The 16,562-nt window shown below is 39.3% G+C and overlaps 1 protein-coding gene and 1 long non-coding RNA gene across 5 annotated transcripts in view; one reads left to right on the top strand and one right to left on the bottom strand.

Annotated features, from left to right (window-relative positions):
* Window positions 1-16,562, bottom strand: part of LOC120546974 (disks large-associated protein 2) — a 100,260-nt gene that overhangs the window by 41,123 nt on the left and 42,575 nt on the right. For all 4 annotated transcript variants that reach the window (XM_039782287.1, XM_039782288.1, XM_039782291.1 and 1 more), the window contains one exon: window positions 6,708-7,864. In XM_039782287.1, the coding sequence (XP_039638221.1) occupies window positions 6,708-7,864 (1,157 nt within the window). The remainder of the gene's footprint in view (window positions 1-6,707; window positions 7,865-16,562) is intronic.
* LOC120546975 overlaps window positions 1-16,562 on the top strand; it is a 58,372-nt gene that overhangs the window by 25,554 nt on the left and 16,256 nt on the right. The gene's annotated exons all lie outside the window — the stretch shown is intronic.

Here is a 16,562-nt window from a genome sequence, read left to right as displayed (position 1 = left end):
ATTGTTGAATTTATTATTTTGTATTATTATTCAAAGCAATTGCACTTGGACTTTTCTTTTTTTACTTTCGAAATTTTTTTAAAATTATTTGTTTTAGTTTCTCTTTGTTTTATTTAAACAGGCACATTTTCCTTGTATATGACAGGAATAATGAAACTGAACTGAAATTCTGAAGTTGTTTGCCTATCGTTATTCTTGTCATTTCTGCACAAAGAAGCTGCTTCACTGTGCTCTCTCCATGTGTTTCTCTTTATGGTGCTGAGACTTTCAGACGCAGTCTCTCTTTATGCTGTCTGAAATCATTACTAATTTGCTACATTGTACATTCGCATTCTGCCAAGTGTCCAAATTCTGAATGTTCAATTAAAATGCAATGCATTCTGAAACAAATTTAAATCTCTTAAGGGGGAAAGAGAGTAAAATAATCGCTGGTAAACATTTAACTTACAATGTGCAATGTTTTCATGTGACATTGAATCAAGCTTGCCCTGGTTCATTGAAGCTCCTTTATTTGCTATTCTCAACACATTTGTCAGTTATTTCCTCGGTAAAATCCTCTACTGCACTAAGAGTCGTGGGTTTTACACTTCCGACAGCAGCAACACTGGTTTGTCTGGAATAAACACAAAAACTGCGTAACCACTGTTTATAAGCCTGATGGTGGCTGGAAGTGTGCGTGGGAGTGTAAGTGAAAGCTCCATCCCATCTGTATTATTTCGACTAGTGGGTGATAATAACGAGGGGCACTGCATCCTGTGAGGGATGAGCAGGCAGGCTTATTTAGTATAAGTATGTTATTGTGTGTTATGTGTACATGGGTTTTCCCTCAGATGTTCAGGTTTCTTTGACAATTGTCAAGATGTGTGAAGGCTAAAAGTAACACCAATACATTTACAGATTTGTTTAAGTTAACTGCATTTACTTTAGTGGTCTGAAAAACAACCTCTTCTTTCTCTTTCTTTATATGTTTAGACTCTACAAACACCTTACAGCTGGGGGATGCACTGTTAGATCCATCATTTAAAGGATTTGTAGCATTTGTCCAAGTCATATAACTTTAAATAAATTCTAATCAATATCACATTTTGCCAGTTTAAGCAATTGTGGTATGTCAGCAATTCAACAACTATATAACTTTATAATATCCACAACCTAGCTTTCCATTCATTCATTTTATTAGAGTCCATGTTTGTGGTTTAAAGGGAAATGTATGTGAAGTACTGTGTGAGTTTCATCAGCACATTTCTAGAAGGAGTTCAAATACTACTTTACATCTGCAGGATCATCAAACCAGTTGAATGGGAAGGGTAAGACTACTTTTGAGAATATAACTTATATTGCAAATCAAAACATGGGCATATTCAAGGATTTGTAGAAAAAGATGAATAGAATATCCTGCACTCTTTTGACGGCGATGCAGTTTGTTTATTTTTATGCTTGCACAGCCAAGGCTGCCAGTCATACCCTTGAGGCTAGGGCTGTAACTTTTAAATCAACACACTGTCATTAATGGCTCAGCATCCAGCATCCCTGCTAATACAAAAAAAACATATGAGCTCTTAAATTAGCTTTGACTGACAGCCAAAGGAGCACAGCATATGTTTTGACATACAGTACCTGAAAGTAACCAAAAATACAGAAATCATAAACATTCAAATACGTACAGTATACAATCACAGCCATGACATCATGTAGCATGAATAGCTTTTTTTGTGTTCATATTCTAATAAGTGTAAAACAGTGACTGTTCTTAACATTACAGCATCATGATTAACATAGTGATTGTGTACTAATTATTGTATGCTGTGGGGTGTTCTGCTACAAACATCTACACATAATAAAGTGCTCATGTACTAAAAACCATTAGGTTTTAATTACATTTTGATGTGATAGAAATCAAGGTAGAATACAACTCACTCTTAAAAAGCATTTACCCTCAATATTTTAATATACTCAATATACGGTTTACATTTTAGCTCACCTGATTTTTATTGAGATTGAACTGTGATTAATATTGACAAGTCAAATTATTCATGGGATCTGAATCATAGCCCCTCACACACACAATGAGATTTTGTGTTCCTGAAGATGGTGATTTACGATGGCAATGTGTCACACACTACATGCTCTGGCACAATATTGATCTAAGTACAACACTCTGTCAGTATGTAGTGCAGCTGTAGCAGTTGTCCCAGTGGACAGGGCTGCCTTAGCTCTTGGAATAACAGCCCTAGGCACAGGACTGTCGCTAATGCTCTGCCAGTTACTCACTTTTCTCAATCATATAGCTTAGCTGTTTCTCTGCCACAGTCGCTGAGCTGTTCTCACAGAAAGCAGAGTGGCTGATATGGCTTTTTTCCATCTAGAGGTAGAGGAATGCTTTCTCCATCACATCTGTTCTCGCTATCCGTCTTGTCAGCCATCTCTTCCACTCTGTCTTTCCTTTAACATCCAAAATCCTCTCTGACTTGACGGTCCACTTCAGCAGGGCAGACAGGTGAAAGACTAGACAGCATAAGGCACTTAACGTTAAAATTATGAAAATTTTTTTGCTCTATGGAAGGTGGCAAATGGGAAAATGTAGAGAGATGATAATAATAGCACCAATTGCTTTCCACCATCATTAATCTAGTATATTTTACTCAGATGTTTTCCCCAAATGTGTTTGTAGTTAAGATGAATAGGGTTCTGAAGCATTTAGACCATATGCGACTAAAACTCTCCTTTGAATTCAAAACAAATAAACTTTTGGGCAGCATGACTCACTGCCATGTTGCCAGTATACAACAGCAGAGTATGGAAATTAATGATGATCATTCATTCATTCACATCATATTTGTGAGTCATCTGCTTAAAAAAAGGTTGTACTTTCCAACCCTGCCTAACCTGGGAAGGTAACATGGTAATTGACTGACCTGCTTCTGTCTTCCTTTAAAGACCTATCAGTAAAACTATCACGCACACTAATCTGCTATGCATACATTTATCCTCTCCCACATGAATGGAATAAAATGCAGCAATTGTCTGGAAACTAAATTAATCAGGCTTAAAGACTGCAATAAAGTAAAAGAATCATTTTCCTCCTAATGCACGGGCATTGATCGTCTGGAGCTGTGGTTAACAAGGAAGCCATCACTCATGGAGGCATCACGCTAGCTCATTAGCATTACCTTATATCTGTGCTCATTTGATGATACACCTGAAGGAACATGTTCAGCTGTGCCACTGAGGCAGCTATACAGGCAAGCTGCTTTACACCATCATTAGTTACCACTAAACACTGAGAATACTTTGTACAAAAATAACCTTGGGATAAAGCATCTTGTCACTTCCCAGCACAAAAAAACACTGACCTTTAAGAACTGGCAGAACAATTTCTAGTTTGTAAGTCAATGAGTCTTGTAATTTCTTCCCACAGCATGCTGGTTAGTTGTTGGTTGTTGAAATGATAAGATATGTGATTTGTGACACTAAATGCAGTCTACTTAATTCTGTAAGTACGGTTCTGAAAGCTTAGTCACCTACTTATTGTAACTGCAGTAAGCAAGTGCAGGAAGTTAAACACCCTTTGAAATGAGTTCAGATTTCATTATTACAATAAAGGGAAAGCACTGTTCTGGCTACATTTCAGACATGAAAGGGTGATAAGATATGATTGATTGAGGCTAGATGATTTATTGGATACTGCAGAAACTTTGTACCGTTTGCCTTTACTGCATACTTAATACTGTTTCTCACCTTCAAAACATGCTCCAGCATTTTGGGACCAGTCCAAACCATTTTTTATTTACATTTTACCCAGCTAAATCATGTTAAAGTATTTCTTTTACACAGAAGACCCAGCCAAGTTAGCGATAAAATACATCTCATAATTAGTAAAAGTCAATCTTAGAATTTGAAAGAAAGCAGTACAGATGCAAAAATAGAAAAAAGATAGATAAAGGTTTCCTCAAGTTGGCTTCTTAGACTTTGTAAAATCACTATAGGAAATTGTCGCAATGTACAATATCTCTGCATTGAGCCTGGTTAAGAGCTTACAAGTTAGGATTTACAGCTGAAAATGTGTAATAGTCATTTTGTTTGACGTAAGCTTCACCATACAACAGCGGTTGTTGGCTTCGGAGGTTAGCCTATACTTGACACTTGCTGAAACAAGATTATGTCAACAACTTGCCCAACGCAGAGTGAACTCAGACCTAAAGGACCGAGAAACATCAAACAGATAGATAATATAGATAGATAATAAAACAGTGTGTTGACCACAGCGCCTGTGCACAGATCTCCCCTCACGTATTCCACTGAATTTAAAAAAATGTTTTATTTAACCTTTATTTATTCAGGGAAGGTTCACTGAGAGGCAGCCTCTCTTTTGCAGAAACACCCTGATCACATTCACACAGTTACACATTCATACCTGGAAGCTGCCCAGTACAACCACAGTCTGATCTGCTGGCCACTGAGCAGCTCCACTGGAGTAGTTGGGGTTAAGGGCACCTCAGTGGTGGTAATGATGACAAGCGCAGCTCTTTCACTTCCCCACCCAGATTTTATCCTCACTTCTCTAACCTTTAGGCCACCACTGCCACCATTGAATAGGCTTTCAGTGTGGACACACTCAGAATGTGCCCATGTGGCAGCTGTAGTGTCACTGCCTGCTGACACATAAGATTGTCGAATGCCAGTGAGAGAGCCTCTGTATTGACAGAGTCTTTCTGTCCCCATGGCACACAAACAACTGCAGTTTGTGTGTCTGTGTGTAATTGTGCACTCCACATAGCATCAACGTGTGTGCACTGGGCTAAGATTCAACCTCTCCTCCCTTTCCAAGCATTGACAGAAATGCATCATGCATTTATATGAGAGCAGCATGATTCACTATCACTAGTACAAGTAGGGCCCACAGTTAAAATTAGATTACAGTGCATGCATGTAACTCAGTTGTCATTTTTTCTGAAATTGGGTGCAGAAGCACAATTTTAGGTGATTGGGTGAGGATAGGCACAATTCTAACAAAGCAAAATGTGAAAAAAGGGCCAGAGCAGGATGAATGCAATGTTAGTAGAAGGCATACATCATCTTCAGGGGGAGTTGGGGCAAGCTTTAATAATGGCCAATCACTTCTGCTCTTGTCATCCCAATTACAAGCAGTAGACTATTTCTTAGTGGGCTGAGAGGGGAGTCCATGCCAACTTCTCCTTATAGAAAAGTCTTCTTGGAAGTTGCAGAGTTCATGCATAGCTAACCCCTAAATGTGTTATTAAGGCCTGATGATGCCCCCTTTTTAGTTTAATTCACATTACAGAAGGCACAGAAATCCCTGTCACCATGTTGCCGTTATTTTTAGATCTTAAATCACCTTCATGTGAAGCCATTTGACATTTGAATTTAAGCTTATGCTGCACTGACCATGAGTAACTCTGGATTAGAGCATTTTCTAAGGGCTGAATATTAAAAATTAAAATATATTGAATCAAAGATAGCCATAACCTGAAGCACTTGGCTTTTGAATGTGTTTTTGAAGCCACTACCTGTGGCAAAACTAGTTGAAACTCTTAATGTGTCAGTGGGATAGTAAAGGCAGAGACCTGAAAAACTGTATTGCAGCAGTAGTTGGTGTTACCGGTATTACACAGAGTTTGGCAATACACAATTATTATTTGACACAGCTGTGGTGCGTTTGCAGTGTAATCGGTAACACAGTTATCAGCTATTTTTTTAAGACACCGAATCTGTGTGTTTTCTACATTGCAGTCTAGCTCAGTTAGCCCTTTATTCTCAGAGTCTTCCACTATGACATTGATTCACTCAATTGATCTCTACATCTTAATTGACAATAGCTCTCTGACGTGATTACACAAAAGGGAATCCTGGTTAAACATATTGGCTTCTCACACTGGACACTGTAATTGCCCTCAGGAGAGTAACAAAAAGAAAGGTGGAATCCAAAAGACCTCCCTAGCAGGATTTCTAATCAATACATCAGTCACTGCATTTTACTCAGGAGATCCTCCTTGGGGACGAATGGATATTGATCTCAATGATTGTTTGATATCTTTGGTGACATTCAGTGCTTCTATGCATTTACTGCCCTTTCAACCTATTACTTTAGCCTTGAAATACTGTCTTTTTTGTAAACCCTTGCTTAAGAGATAGAAAAGTAACAATGGCAAGAATCCTAGTGAATGACTTGGATGAAGGCTACATATTTAAACCTTTGAACAAAGAGCAGTACCATTACTGTATGTTAAGGTTGCTTTGACAATTGAGTATATATAGTAAGTGGAATGTGTAAAATTAAAGTTCCAAATTCCACCTTAATTTCTTATACTGCTTAAATTGCCATAAATTAAACATAAACACTCATCCAGCATGAACTCTTAAGCTCAGTGACATCACAATTAATAGTAAGTATGATTGACAGGTGACAGACACAAACAGGCGCTCCAAAATAATAGCAAACTTAATTCAGTTACCAAAATTTAATTTGGAATATATAACCAGTGTTATATAGTGACATATACCAGCTGTAGCAGATAAGCATTTATTTCAGTAGCTCCAAACAGAAGGCTACCATCCACATAAAGTATAACATAAAGAACCTAAATCCATCTTTTAATATATTCATTTTTTATTATTCTTTCTTCTGTCTTTTGTATTTTGTTTGATTTTTGTCCATTTAAAACATAAAGTAATAAAGCACCACTTACCTGCAGGTAGTGACATGTCCGCGATGAAGGCTTGAGGTCGGAGTGCATCGAGTGCATCATGGGTTTCTCTAGATTAAGCGATGACTTCCTATAGGCCTCCTTGGCCTGGCTGACTGTCAGTGTCGACCAGGAGCTCCTCTTTGTGAATTTGCCCTCGGGCGCCATGGCCATGCTCTCGCAGGCCGAGCACTTGACATCATTGTTACTCTTAGAGGTCTTGAGTGACAGGTCTCCAAAGTGGTGGCTGTGCATGGAATCTGGGTAGCAGTGGCTGACATGTTCCCCATGGTGCCGCGACATGACACTGGGTGTGCGGTAGGTGCTGTCACTATCCAGGTTGTCGTCAGAGCTCCACCAGCCGCCAGAGCGGTGCTTGCGTTCTTTGCTCTTGCTCCTCTTGCTACCATGTTTGGTGGAGTGGTGACCATGATGGTGATAACCTCCACCTCCCATCATATCACCTTTTGTGCCATTCATCTTGGATGATCCCTCCAGGGAGTGGGACTTGGTGAAGAGCTTCTGGACAGAATGAACAAGGTGTCTGATGCGGCCAGGACTCTCGCTGCGTTGCTCAGTGGTGGTGGAAGTGCGCTGGTACTGTAACGTGTGGAAGCCATCGCGGTGTAGTGGCACTTGTTTCTCAAACTGGTCTAGTAGGTTAGCAGGAAGGCGGTTGCTCTTGGTGCCGACGAGATGGGAAGATGCCGCTGCCGCTGCCGCTGCAGCAGCGACAGCTGGGGAGGTGGCAGAGGCTGTGATGGTAGCGCAGTCGTCCCGTGTGGCTGGGTCACAATACTGTGAGCTGTAGTGCATTCTGGGGAATGTGCTGCTGGAGATGTGTTCAGACACAGCAACTGGGGGCATCATGACAGGGGACATCATCATGCAGTCAGAGTGGATCGAGCTGCGCGGTGAGTAGCGGTGGTGGAAGTCCATGGGGCAGCTCTCTGTGGGGCTGAGCAGGTAGGACGAGTGGCGGGAGTCAGAGCCATGGTGAGCGTGGAGGTCATGAACGTGAGGGTCATAGTCCAAGCCATAGGGTAAAGGGATCTGGTGCTGGGAACGGCTGCCCGATAAGCCCTTCATGTTCCTGGCTGGAGGGAGGCGTCTGCCTTCATTGAACTTTCGAGACGGGGACCAAGGTGAAAATGTCTGGTCTGTTTCAGAGAAGGGGAAAGAAAGAAGAAAAGAAAGAAATAAGATACAAGCAAGTAGGAGAGAGACTTGCTCTGATTGCTCTATGTAAATATTTGATCCTCCCACTTTATGCTCTTTCCATCACAGTATGCACCAAGGGACCTACAGTATAATACGGGTGAACATTCTTGCAATAGAGAAACCATGTTTAGTGAGAAGTTGTTACAGTATTACAGTACACATGGAAGTATAATTATTTATAACTAAGAATGACAATTCTTAGTTACAGAGTGTTGAAGTGAATTTAAGTTGTTAAAGCGGTGATAGAATGCAAAACCGATTTACCCTGTCATAGCTGAATAACGACAGTTTGGAGGGTAAATAGGACATACATAGAACCTCAAAATCCCATTGACACCCATTTTCGTCTGCAAATCTCACAATTTGAAACTGCCTCTGAAAACGGGCGAATCTGAAAGCTGGAAGTTGACGTCAACTTCCCAAATCCTCCTCATTTGGCTCAACATTCTATCTTTGTAATGCCCCAAAATTTACATAGGCCACTAACTGATCTGAGGTCAGTTAGTCTTCTAAATCTAGGTCGTGCAGATCTCTGCTATTCCATTACAAAATTCACTTCTGAGACTTTTTTATGCGAGAAATCAACTATGTAAAGCTCAAATATGGGCCGTTTTATGAAAATTGATGGCTAATTACTACGCTTACTAGCGCTAGGTGAGTTAATTATTTGGAGTTTTTTTTATGTTGCAACAGTAACGTTAGAACAACACTAGTTGTTAATCATGAATCATGAAAGTGTCGAAACTTTTTTATTTTGTCTCGGCTGTTTTAGCCGCTGCGGCTCTCGCCTGGGCATGTCTGGGCATGTAACAGACAGTGTGCCTGTGTTTGTGTGTGCGCGCTGTGCAGCGGTGTGTCAGTGTGTGTGTGTGTGTGTGTGTGTGTGTGTGTGTGTGTGTGTGTGTGTGTGTGTGTGCGCAGGGCAGCAGTGTGTGTGTGTGTGTGTGTGTGTGTGTGTCTGTGTGTATTGGGATTCGCTCAACCAATCAGCGCACGTCTCTAATGTGTGTGTATTGGGTTCTCCTCAACCAATCAGCGCGCAGCTCATCTAAATATTCATGAGCATACCATATTTGGAAGAAAAGCTGCTGTTCCAAATAGAGCCAAAACACAGGGATGCATAAGGGCCAAAAAAAAATAGCACCTGGGCCATTTTCAGCCCAACCAATGTTACACAGGGAAATATTGGCTTGAATGTAAATAAAAAATGTAAATGTATCACTCCTAGATGATTTAAAATGTATTTTATAATTGTGCCTTTGACATTTTACAGAACGCTGTGTAGACTGCAAAAATAATAACAAAGTCAGATAAATTGCTCAAACATTGGCAACAACCTCATCATTTTATTTGCATCTCTTGATAACCGTATGCCTGTTCTGTATGTAAGTATGCGTGAGGTGCACACATTCTTACCGCACATTCTTCATTTATAAATAGCAGTTTGTATATGGGAAATGGTGTACTCTGTACTGAATGTATTTCTTTTGTGCTTATGTACAGTATCGTTTATACATCTGTCCCCAGGTTCCTAAACCTATCCCACAGCATTTTTGTAAGCAGTTAGAAGCTGATTCTCTCAACAAATTAAGCTAACTCCTCTGGAATCTGTGATAAAAGTATTATTTCTCAAGCCCTGCAGTGGTGAACCAGTTATTATTAGCTGTATGCTTAATTATTTTGAGAAGAGCCATGCATATCACTGGGCGGTGATCAGAAAGAGCAACACATTTTGTACTACATCAAAGAGACTTTAAGATTAGAGAATTTAGTAGCTTTTATATGAGGGGTTAAAAAGTTCAGCCTAACCTCCTATATTCTTTTGCTCTGGAAGGTGCTTAATGATGAATACTCCTCAAGCTCCAATGAATTTTTCTATATTACCTTCATGCAATGCTGGAACAATATGCACATAGTAAAATCATACAGTAATTTATGAGATCCAACATTTATTGTACTTGATGTTAAATGACAAAGGATAACGAACATAAAATAAAAGACAAAATATATGTCAAATGCCTACATTAATATAAAGACAATTCCCTTTCATTCATTCCACTCACCATATTATGATAGCATCATTTTTGATTGTATTGCTTCTAAACGTGGAGACTGTATAGTTCTACAGAATGGGAGTACACTTCTCCAATTTCTCTGATTAATAGTGTGGGCACTATAATCTGTGGTAAATGAACTGCAGACCAGCACTTGTAGTTACAAAGATTTGAGGACACATTGTCTGCATGCAACAAAGGAGTTTTATAATTAGGAACTGAGAGATACTGTGAGTCAATAAGATCAGTTCTGTGTGTCTGCAGCTGTTAATGACTGAGTAAGCTCTATCGATTTATCGTTCAAGCAAAATGTCCAAAATCTGTCTTTGGTTTTCATTTCCAGATTTATTGAAGTTAGCACTGCATATATTGTATTGGTGACATTAACCACACAAACCCGTCTCTTGGAAGTGGCTTAAAAACTGGGAGGTTTACAATTTGAAGAAAAAAGGTTTCTTCTAAATTACACGTATTATTTGAATTAATTGTGTAGTGAAGAATAATAATAAAATGCCCTTATCCAATAAGTGGTTAGCTACTTACTTAAATCCTATCTTGATGCCACAGTTTGTCCTGCAATCCCATTTGTTCATTATTCCTCAGCGCTGTTTATTATAAATTTACCAATGTCAAAGGCGCTACCAATATTTATTATTATTCTCAATTTTTTCCCTGTCTCTGACTGACGCACAAATCTTGATCATTATTTTTGTTCTTCTGTGTCCTATGGAGATTCAAGAAGACAGACATCAGTTTTCAGCAAAATGTGTCAAAATGAGCAGCATTATTATCTGTCATCCTGCTTAGCTTTCTGCATAACAATTACAGTCTACATCTTACCAGTATGTGTTAAGAGCTGTAAGGTAAACGGGGAGACAAAGTGCCTTGAGTGTCTGTCATTCCCCTGTAATTAATTACTTGAAGTTCTCTGCAGCAGGAAACCCCAGTCTGGAACAGTGCACATCGTCTTACATAACATTTGGGATCTCTGATCTCACACACCATTTCAAAGGAGCCAGAAATAAAATGCACAGTTGTCATGACAACCACTGCTGAAAACCTAGGAACTGTAATAGGATTTTCAAGGTTGTTTAGGGTGGATCCCAGTCTTAAAAAAGGAGAGAGAAAATACAGTATGTAATGTGATACAGACACTTGAGCTTGATTTGTCATATGGGCTGCTGTGTTTGGTGCACCATTACAAATTGTGCTGCATTAGAATTTAAATGAATGATGAATTTAAGCACAAGCTGGCAGACACACAACCCCCCCAGATCTAATTGCACATTTAATTTATCCCTATAAATGTATTCTACTATGGATTTCAGAATTAAAATGTCTCTCACCCACAGATACCCAGACTTACATTACTTGTCTTTAAAATGAATACAAGTTGGGAAACACTTTACTAACCCTTAAAATCCTCCCTCAGTGGGATTTGTTGTGCTGCAAGTTTTTACAACATCCCTGAGTAGATGTAATTATTGTTTAAATTTGATTTATGTCCTTGCCTTGCTTCAAGGTTTGGTTTAACTACAGTAGAATACATTGAAACCCACTATTATTCATTAGAGAGTGTAATCAGCCACCTATGTGGTTCATTTTCACATTTTATTTCTGTCTTTAATATTAGCCGAAGTTGTTCATTTTTGGGTCAGTATTAAAACAATGTGTGTGACTATAGGACGCAGGAGATGTAGTGTTGTAGAGTTTAATTGCAATAATCACTGTACACGGAATATAGTACCATCCTTCTGTGTTCCTCTCTTAATCTCATTTCGACCATCATAGCTCTTTGTTGTCTCTCTAGGTCACCTCTCACTATCTCTCAAATTCACTGCATTATAATAGATGACATCGATGGTTGCTGAGGCAACAAAATGTGTCAAATTAAAGCTAACAATAGCAATGAATGCACACAGAGATAGTGTGTGTGTGTGTGTGTGTGTGTGTGTGTGTGTGTGTGTGTGTGTGTGTGTGTGTGTGTGTGTGTGTGTGTGTGTGTATACATGCATACACATCCCATGTTATCTACAGTGTAATGTAATCCAAACATGTACTTCCAAACACACGTGCCAGTATAATTGTGGAAACATACAATATAGGCTGCATTCACCAGATCAGCTGAGCATCCATCAACATATTGTTCAAAGTTCAAATGCAGTTTCACCTATACAGTGAGGAAGGAACCCAATACAAAATGGACTACCAAACATTTTATGTATAACATTTACATGTATAACGGTAAGACATTAAAGACATCAGCTTTAAATCTGGTTTTCCAGTTAGAGGAAGGTCTTAATATTTAATACCTGTCTGAGAGCCATTACTTTTTCTCTAAAGACAATATGGTTTTTTTACCTCTAAATGTAATCGTTCATGCGGTTCTAGTGTAGATTTTACTGGGTTACAACTTGAAATTGTTTGTTGAAGCGACTCTTTGCAGTCTTCTACTGCAGTTTCATCTGAATGCCATGGCCTGCTTATCTATCTCAACTAGTCTTACAAATAGCCAGCGTTCAAAATTAGCACTATCCACCAGCCAAATGTTGGTAGATTTGCTTCACTCACCAGCCAAAAAAACAATTGTAATCTATTGAGTGGCTGGTAAAATTTGAACGTTCATTAGCCATTTGGTTGGTGGACGAAAAAGTAAATTTTTATCTCTGCAAAAAGCCAATAGGTGCATCAGAATCTTTTTCACACCATTCTTTCTTTTAGCTTGCACTATATTATAAAGACGCTCCCGTTACGGGAAACAAACAAATTCAGCAATCATTTACTGCTACATGGCAACATGAATATTGTGAAATAATGAAGTAGAAGACACAAAACATTTGCTCCCACTGAGTGGTGTCTGTATCGCTGTCATCCTCATCTGCATTTTCCCTCTACAATCACCCCAGCATTCTGATTACATAAACTCTCTTGAGGTGGTTTGATTAACCCATAATCAGCTGTTTAGAGACTAATCTTTCAACCCAGATTGGTCTCTTTAGCTATCAACCAATTCATTTCGAGTAGAGTTAATTTGACATAAATCATTTTCCAGAGAGAGACAGAAGGAAGCAAATAAACTTCCCAGAAGGTGCTAAAATGTTTTCAGTTGATGAAACAATCATTAAGCAGATGTAGATTATGGCAGCAGTGTAATTATCTACGATCACTTTAGCATTACCCCTCCTGAAGAACACAGATATATCCAGCTACTCCGGGGTTACTGTTGCTAAAATGTAACTTTATATCTTATCTTTAGTATCACATATATGGTGGTATTATTACAATTAAAGTAATAATACCACCATATTGTGTCAACTTTGTGTCATGAACCCAATTTTGAAACAACATAGGTAATATCAGGGCTAACAAAAAAATGTAAAACATTGGGGTTTCTTTCACCAACAATCAAGAAAATATGGGTTTTGGTTGCATATGTGTACTATTGTTATGGCAAGTTTGTCTCAGTGACTACGTTTACAAGCTGTCAATTTTCGGGTTATGGTCGGGTTAAGGTCACTATTCGGGTTTCTGAAACATTCGGAATAACCCGTTTACATGTGTGAGCAGAGAGAGTTACTCCTGTATACATGGCATTTGTAATCAAATGGCAATATCCCGACGTGAACGGCGACGGGCACGGTTACGTCTGGACGTAGCTCTACGGACAACCTTAAGACGCAATAACTTTTCGGTCACCTTCTTATAAATCTCACTATCTCGGTACTTTCTGCCGTCAACAAAGACACATTATATTCATGGTTTTCACCACACTAATAAAGAAATTGGTTTCCTCCCTCGCCAAAAGTGTGGTGCTGTGCTTCCCCATGTTTACCTCTACTTCTTGTTTACTCTCGGTATACTGCGCCGCAGGTTTTCTGCATTGACATACTGTATATATATATAACTATATTATTATAGTATATAATTATTATTATAACTATGTTTTCTGGCGCATACAATAAGTTCCTCTACTCAAAAGACCAAGATTCCTTGCGCATAGAACATACGCAGAACACAAATCAATGTTCCTTTTGATGGGGATATGCGGCCACAGCGTTTACATGACCAAAATTTCAGGTTAGAAAAGGGGTAACCCAGGTAGCATATTCGGGTTTTTAAAACCGGAATATGAGCATATTCGGGTTTTTGCCGGTGTTTACATGGCCGTGCGCGACCGGGTTATTGCTAATATTCCGGTTTTGAACGGGTTATTGGCTGCATGTAAACGTAGTCACTGTGTTCTCACACGGTCAATGAAAAGGGCAACCTGTGAAGCTAACTATAGTAGAAGATGAGCACATCCAAAGTACTTTTACAGGTGCTTATTAAGAAACTCAAACTAAAGACACAAACCAGATAAAAGAGCCATACGCTGTACTTATAGCTCCCAATAAATGCAGAGCAACATTTCAAGATCTTCAGGCTTTGTCCAGGCTTGGCAAATTGATTGATGTCTTTTACCTGAGAACATTCTGGCAACATTTTTGTATAACTTTATCCTCTGGGAGCTATTTCATCCATGAGGTGAATGTGAATGAGCCTGAGTTGAGCTGTCAACTCTCTGTAGTTTTATGTCTCTGCTTTGTAGAACAAAAATGTTCACCTTTGTGTTAAAACTCAATATTCATGTAAGCCCCTCTTTAAAACTCCATTTAGTAGCCTTTGGCAGACAACCCGGCAGAGCAGGAGGTCTGTGACACCTGCCACCAATCCATAGTGAGGATGTGAGGGTGGTGCATTCAAGCTACGAGAGTTCATATCATATAACAACTTGATCCAGTATGACAACACAAACACACACTTACTGTCTGCCTGAAGAGGCTTGTGTCATCCAATATTTGCAACAGACTGCTCTGCAACTTCTACAGATAGTGCCCAGTGCACTGTTCTCTGTGTGCGGGGGAGGTGACATCAATGCAGGGGGTGCTGGCAGGCTCAACAAATAACTAGCTGTGTCACAGGGCTGAGTCTGGATGCCCTGCAGGCAGGGTAGAGGGGAGGATGAGTTCCTCAGCTCTATCTTGGACAATACCGCCTACTCTCTCTAGCTGATGCAACTGTGGAGCACCTTTAGCCTCCAGCTCATCCGCCTGAGGTGAACCATGGAGTGTTTTAAGTGCTTATTTGAACAGACTTCCATGTGGCCACACAGTTCTTACTTCTGATTCTACAATAGCACCCGTTTCAGCAGTGATGGGAAGTAACGAAGTACAAATACTTTGTTACTGTACTCAAGTAGATTTTTCAGATATTTTTACTTTACTATTTATTTTTGTGCCGACTTTTTACTTTTACTCCTTACATTTTTAACACAAGAATATCGGTACTTTCTACTCCTTACATTTTACAAAATTGGCTCGTTACTTTAGTTTCAAATAATTTCAGTGGAGTTACCGTTATTATTTTTCACTTCATCAAAACTATATTCAATCTAATTGGATGGGAATATACGTTGTTATAATGTGCTGCAAATTGTGCCGAAAAAACCGAAACACCACAAACTGCTGGCTTTCAAGAATTCACCATTAAATTTGAAAAAACACATAGAGGTAAATGCATCTTTTTGTTGTTATCAAAAGCTAGTTGTTGTTTGTTTCAGTAACTTTATTAAGTTTACGTTAATGGTCAGTTACATTTGTTCTCCTGCAAGCAATGACAATGCCTTGGTTCGCTAGCATTTAGTTAAGTAGCCCAAGTAACGTTAAGGTTAGCAAGCCTTCAGTTCATTTGAAAATAATCTAATACTAGCTGATACAATATCTGCATGTATAGCTTTATATTAAAAACAAATTGAGTAACTTGATTTAGCGTAACATTGCTGTAGTAATGTTAATGTTACTCAAGGCCGTTCTTCTTTTAAATACCACTTAAGTTAAAGTTAACGTTACTTGGTCTTTATTTTGGGCTAATGTTAACGTTGATGTCTCAAACCTCTCAGACGTAAGTTAGAGGACTCATGTTTGAATCCCAATTGAATTCACATCTTGCTACTCAGTCAGAAGCGTGTTAACCCAGAGTCCCAGTCTCTGTCACAATAATCATATATGCAACATGGCATCATGACTTTGCGTAAATATATACGCCACTTTCATAAAGCCAAATGGCGCCATTTTCAGCTATCCACGTGTATGATACACGCTGGAAACAGCTGATGTAAACAGACCCACCACGTGGCCTCGCCATGTTGCGCGTTATCGCGAGAACGCGACGTACTATCGCGAGAACAACGTCACACGCCTGGCAAGAAAAAAAAAATGGTTGAGTTTAGGAAAAGAACACAGGGAAAGGCTTTAGTAACAAAACAGTGACAAAAACAAGGAAAATAACGACTAAAACACGCTTACGACAACAACAAATGGTTGGGTTTAGGAAAGAAACATTGGGTAAGGCTTATTAAAAACAAAAAATTAAAAACAAAAAACGGCAAAAAACGGCCGAAAAATCGCCACACGTGAGGCATGAACCCGGCTCTCCCAGGTGAAAGTCCTGTGTTTTACCCATCTGCCTCCCCAACCTACCTCCTTACCCAATCCTCCGTTCCTTTATACCACTCGCTACAGCGGAAATGGACTCGCAATATAGG

The sequence above is a fragment of the Perca fluviatilis genome, chromosome 18 (assembly GCF_010015445.1).
Source record: "Perca fluviatilis chromosome 18, GENO_Pfluv_1.0, whole genome shotgun sequence".
Taxonomy (NCBI): Eukaryota; Metazoa; Chordata; class Actinopteri; order Perciformes; family Percidae; genus Perca; species Perca fluviatilis.
The sequence above is the reverse complement of the archived record's forward strand: the minus strand, read 5'-3'. Positions and strand labels throughout refer to the sequence as shown.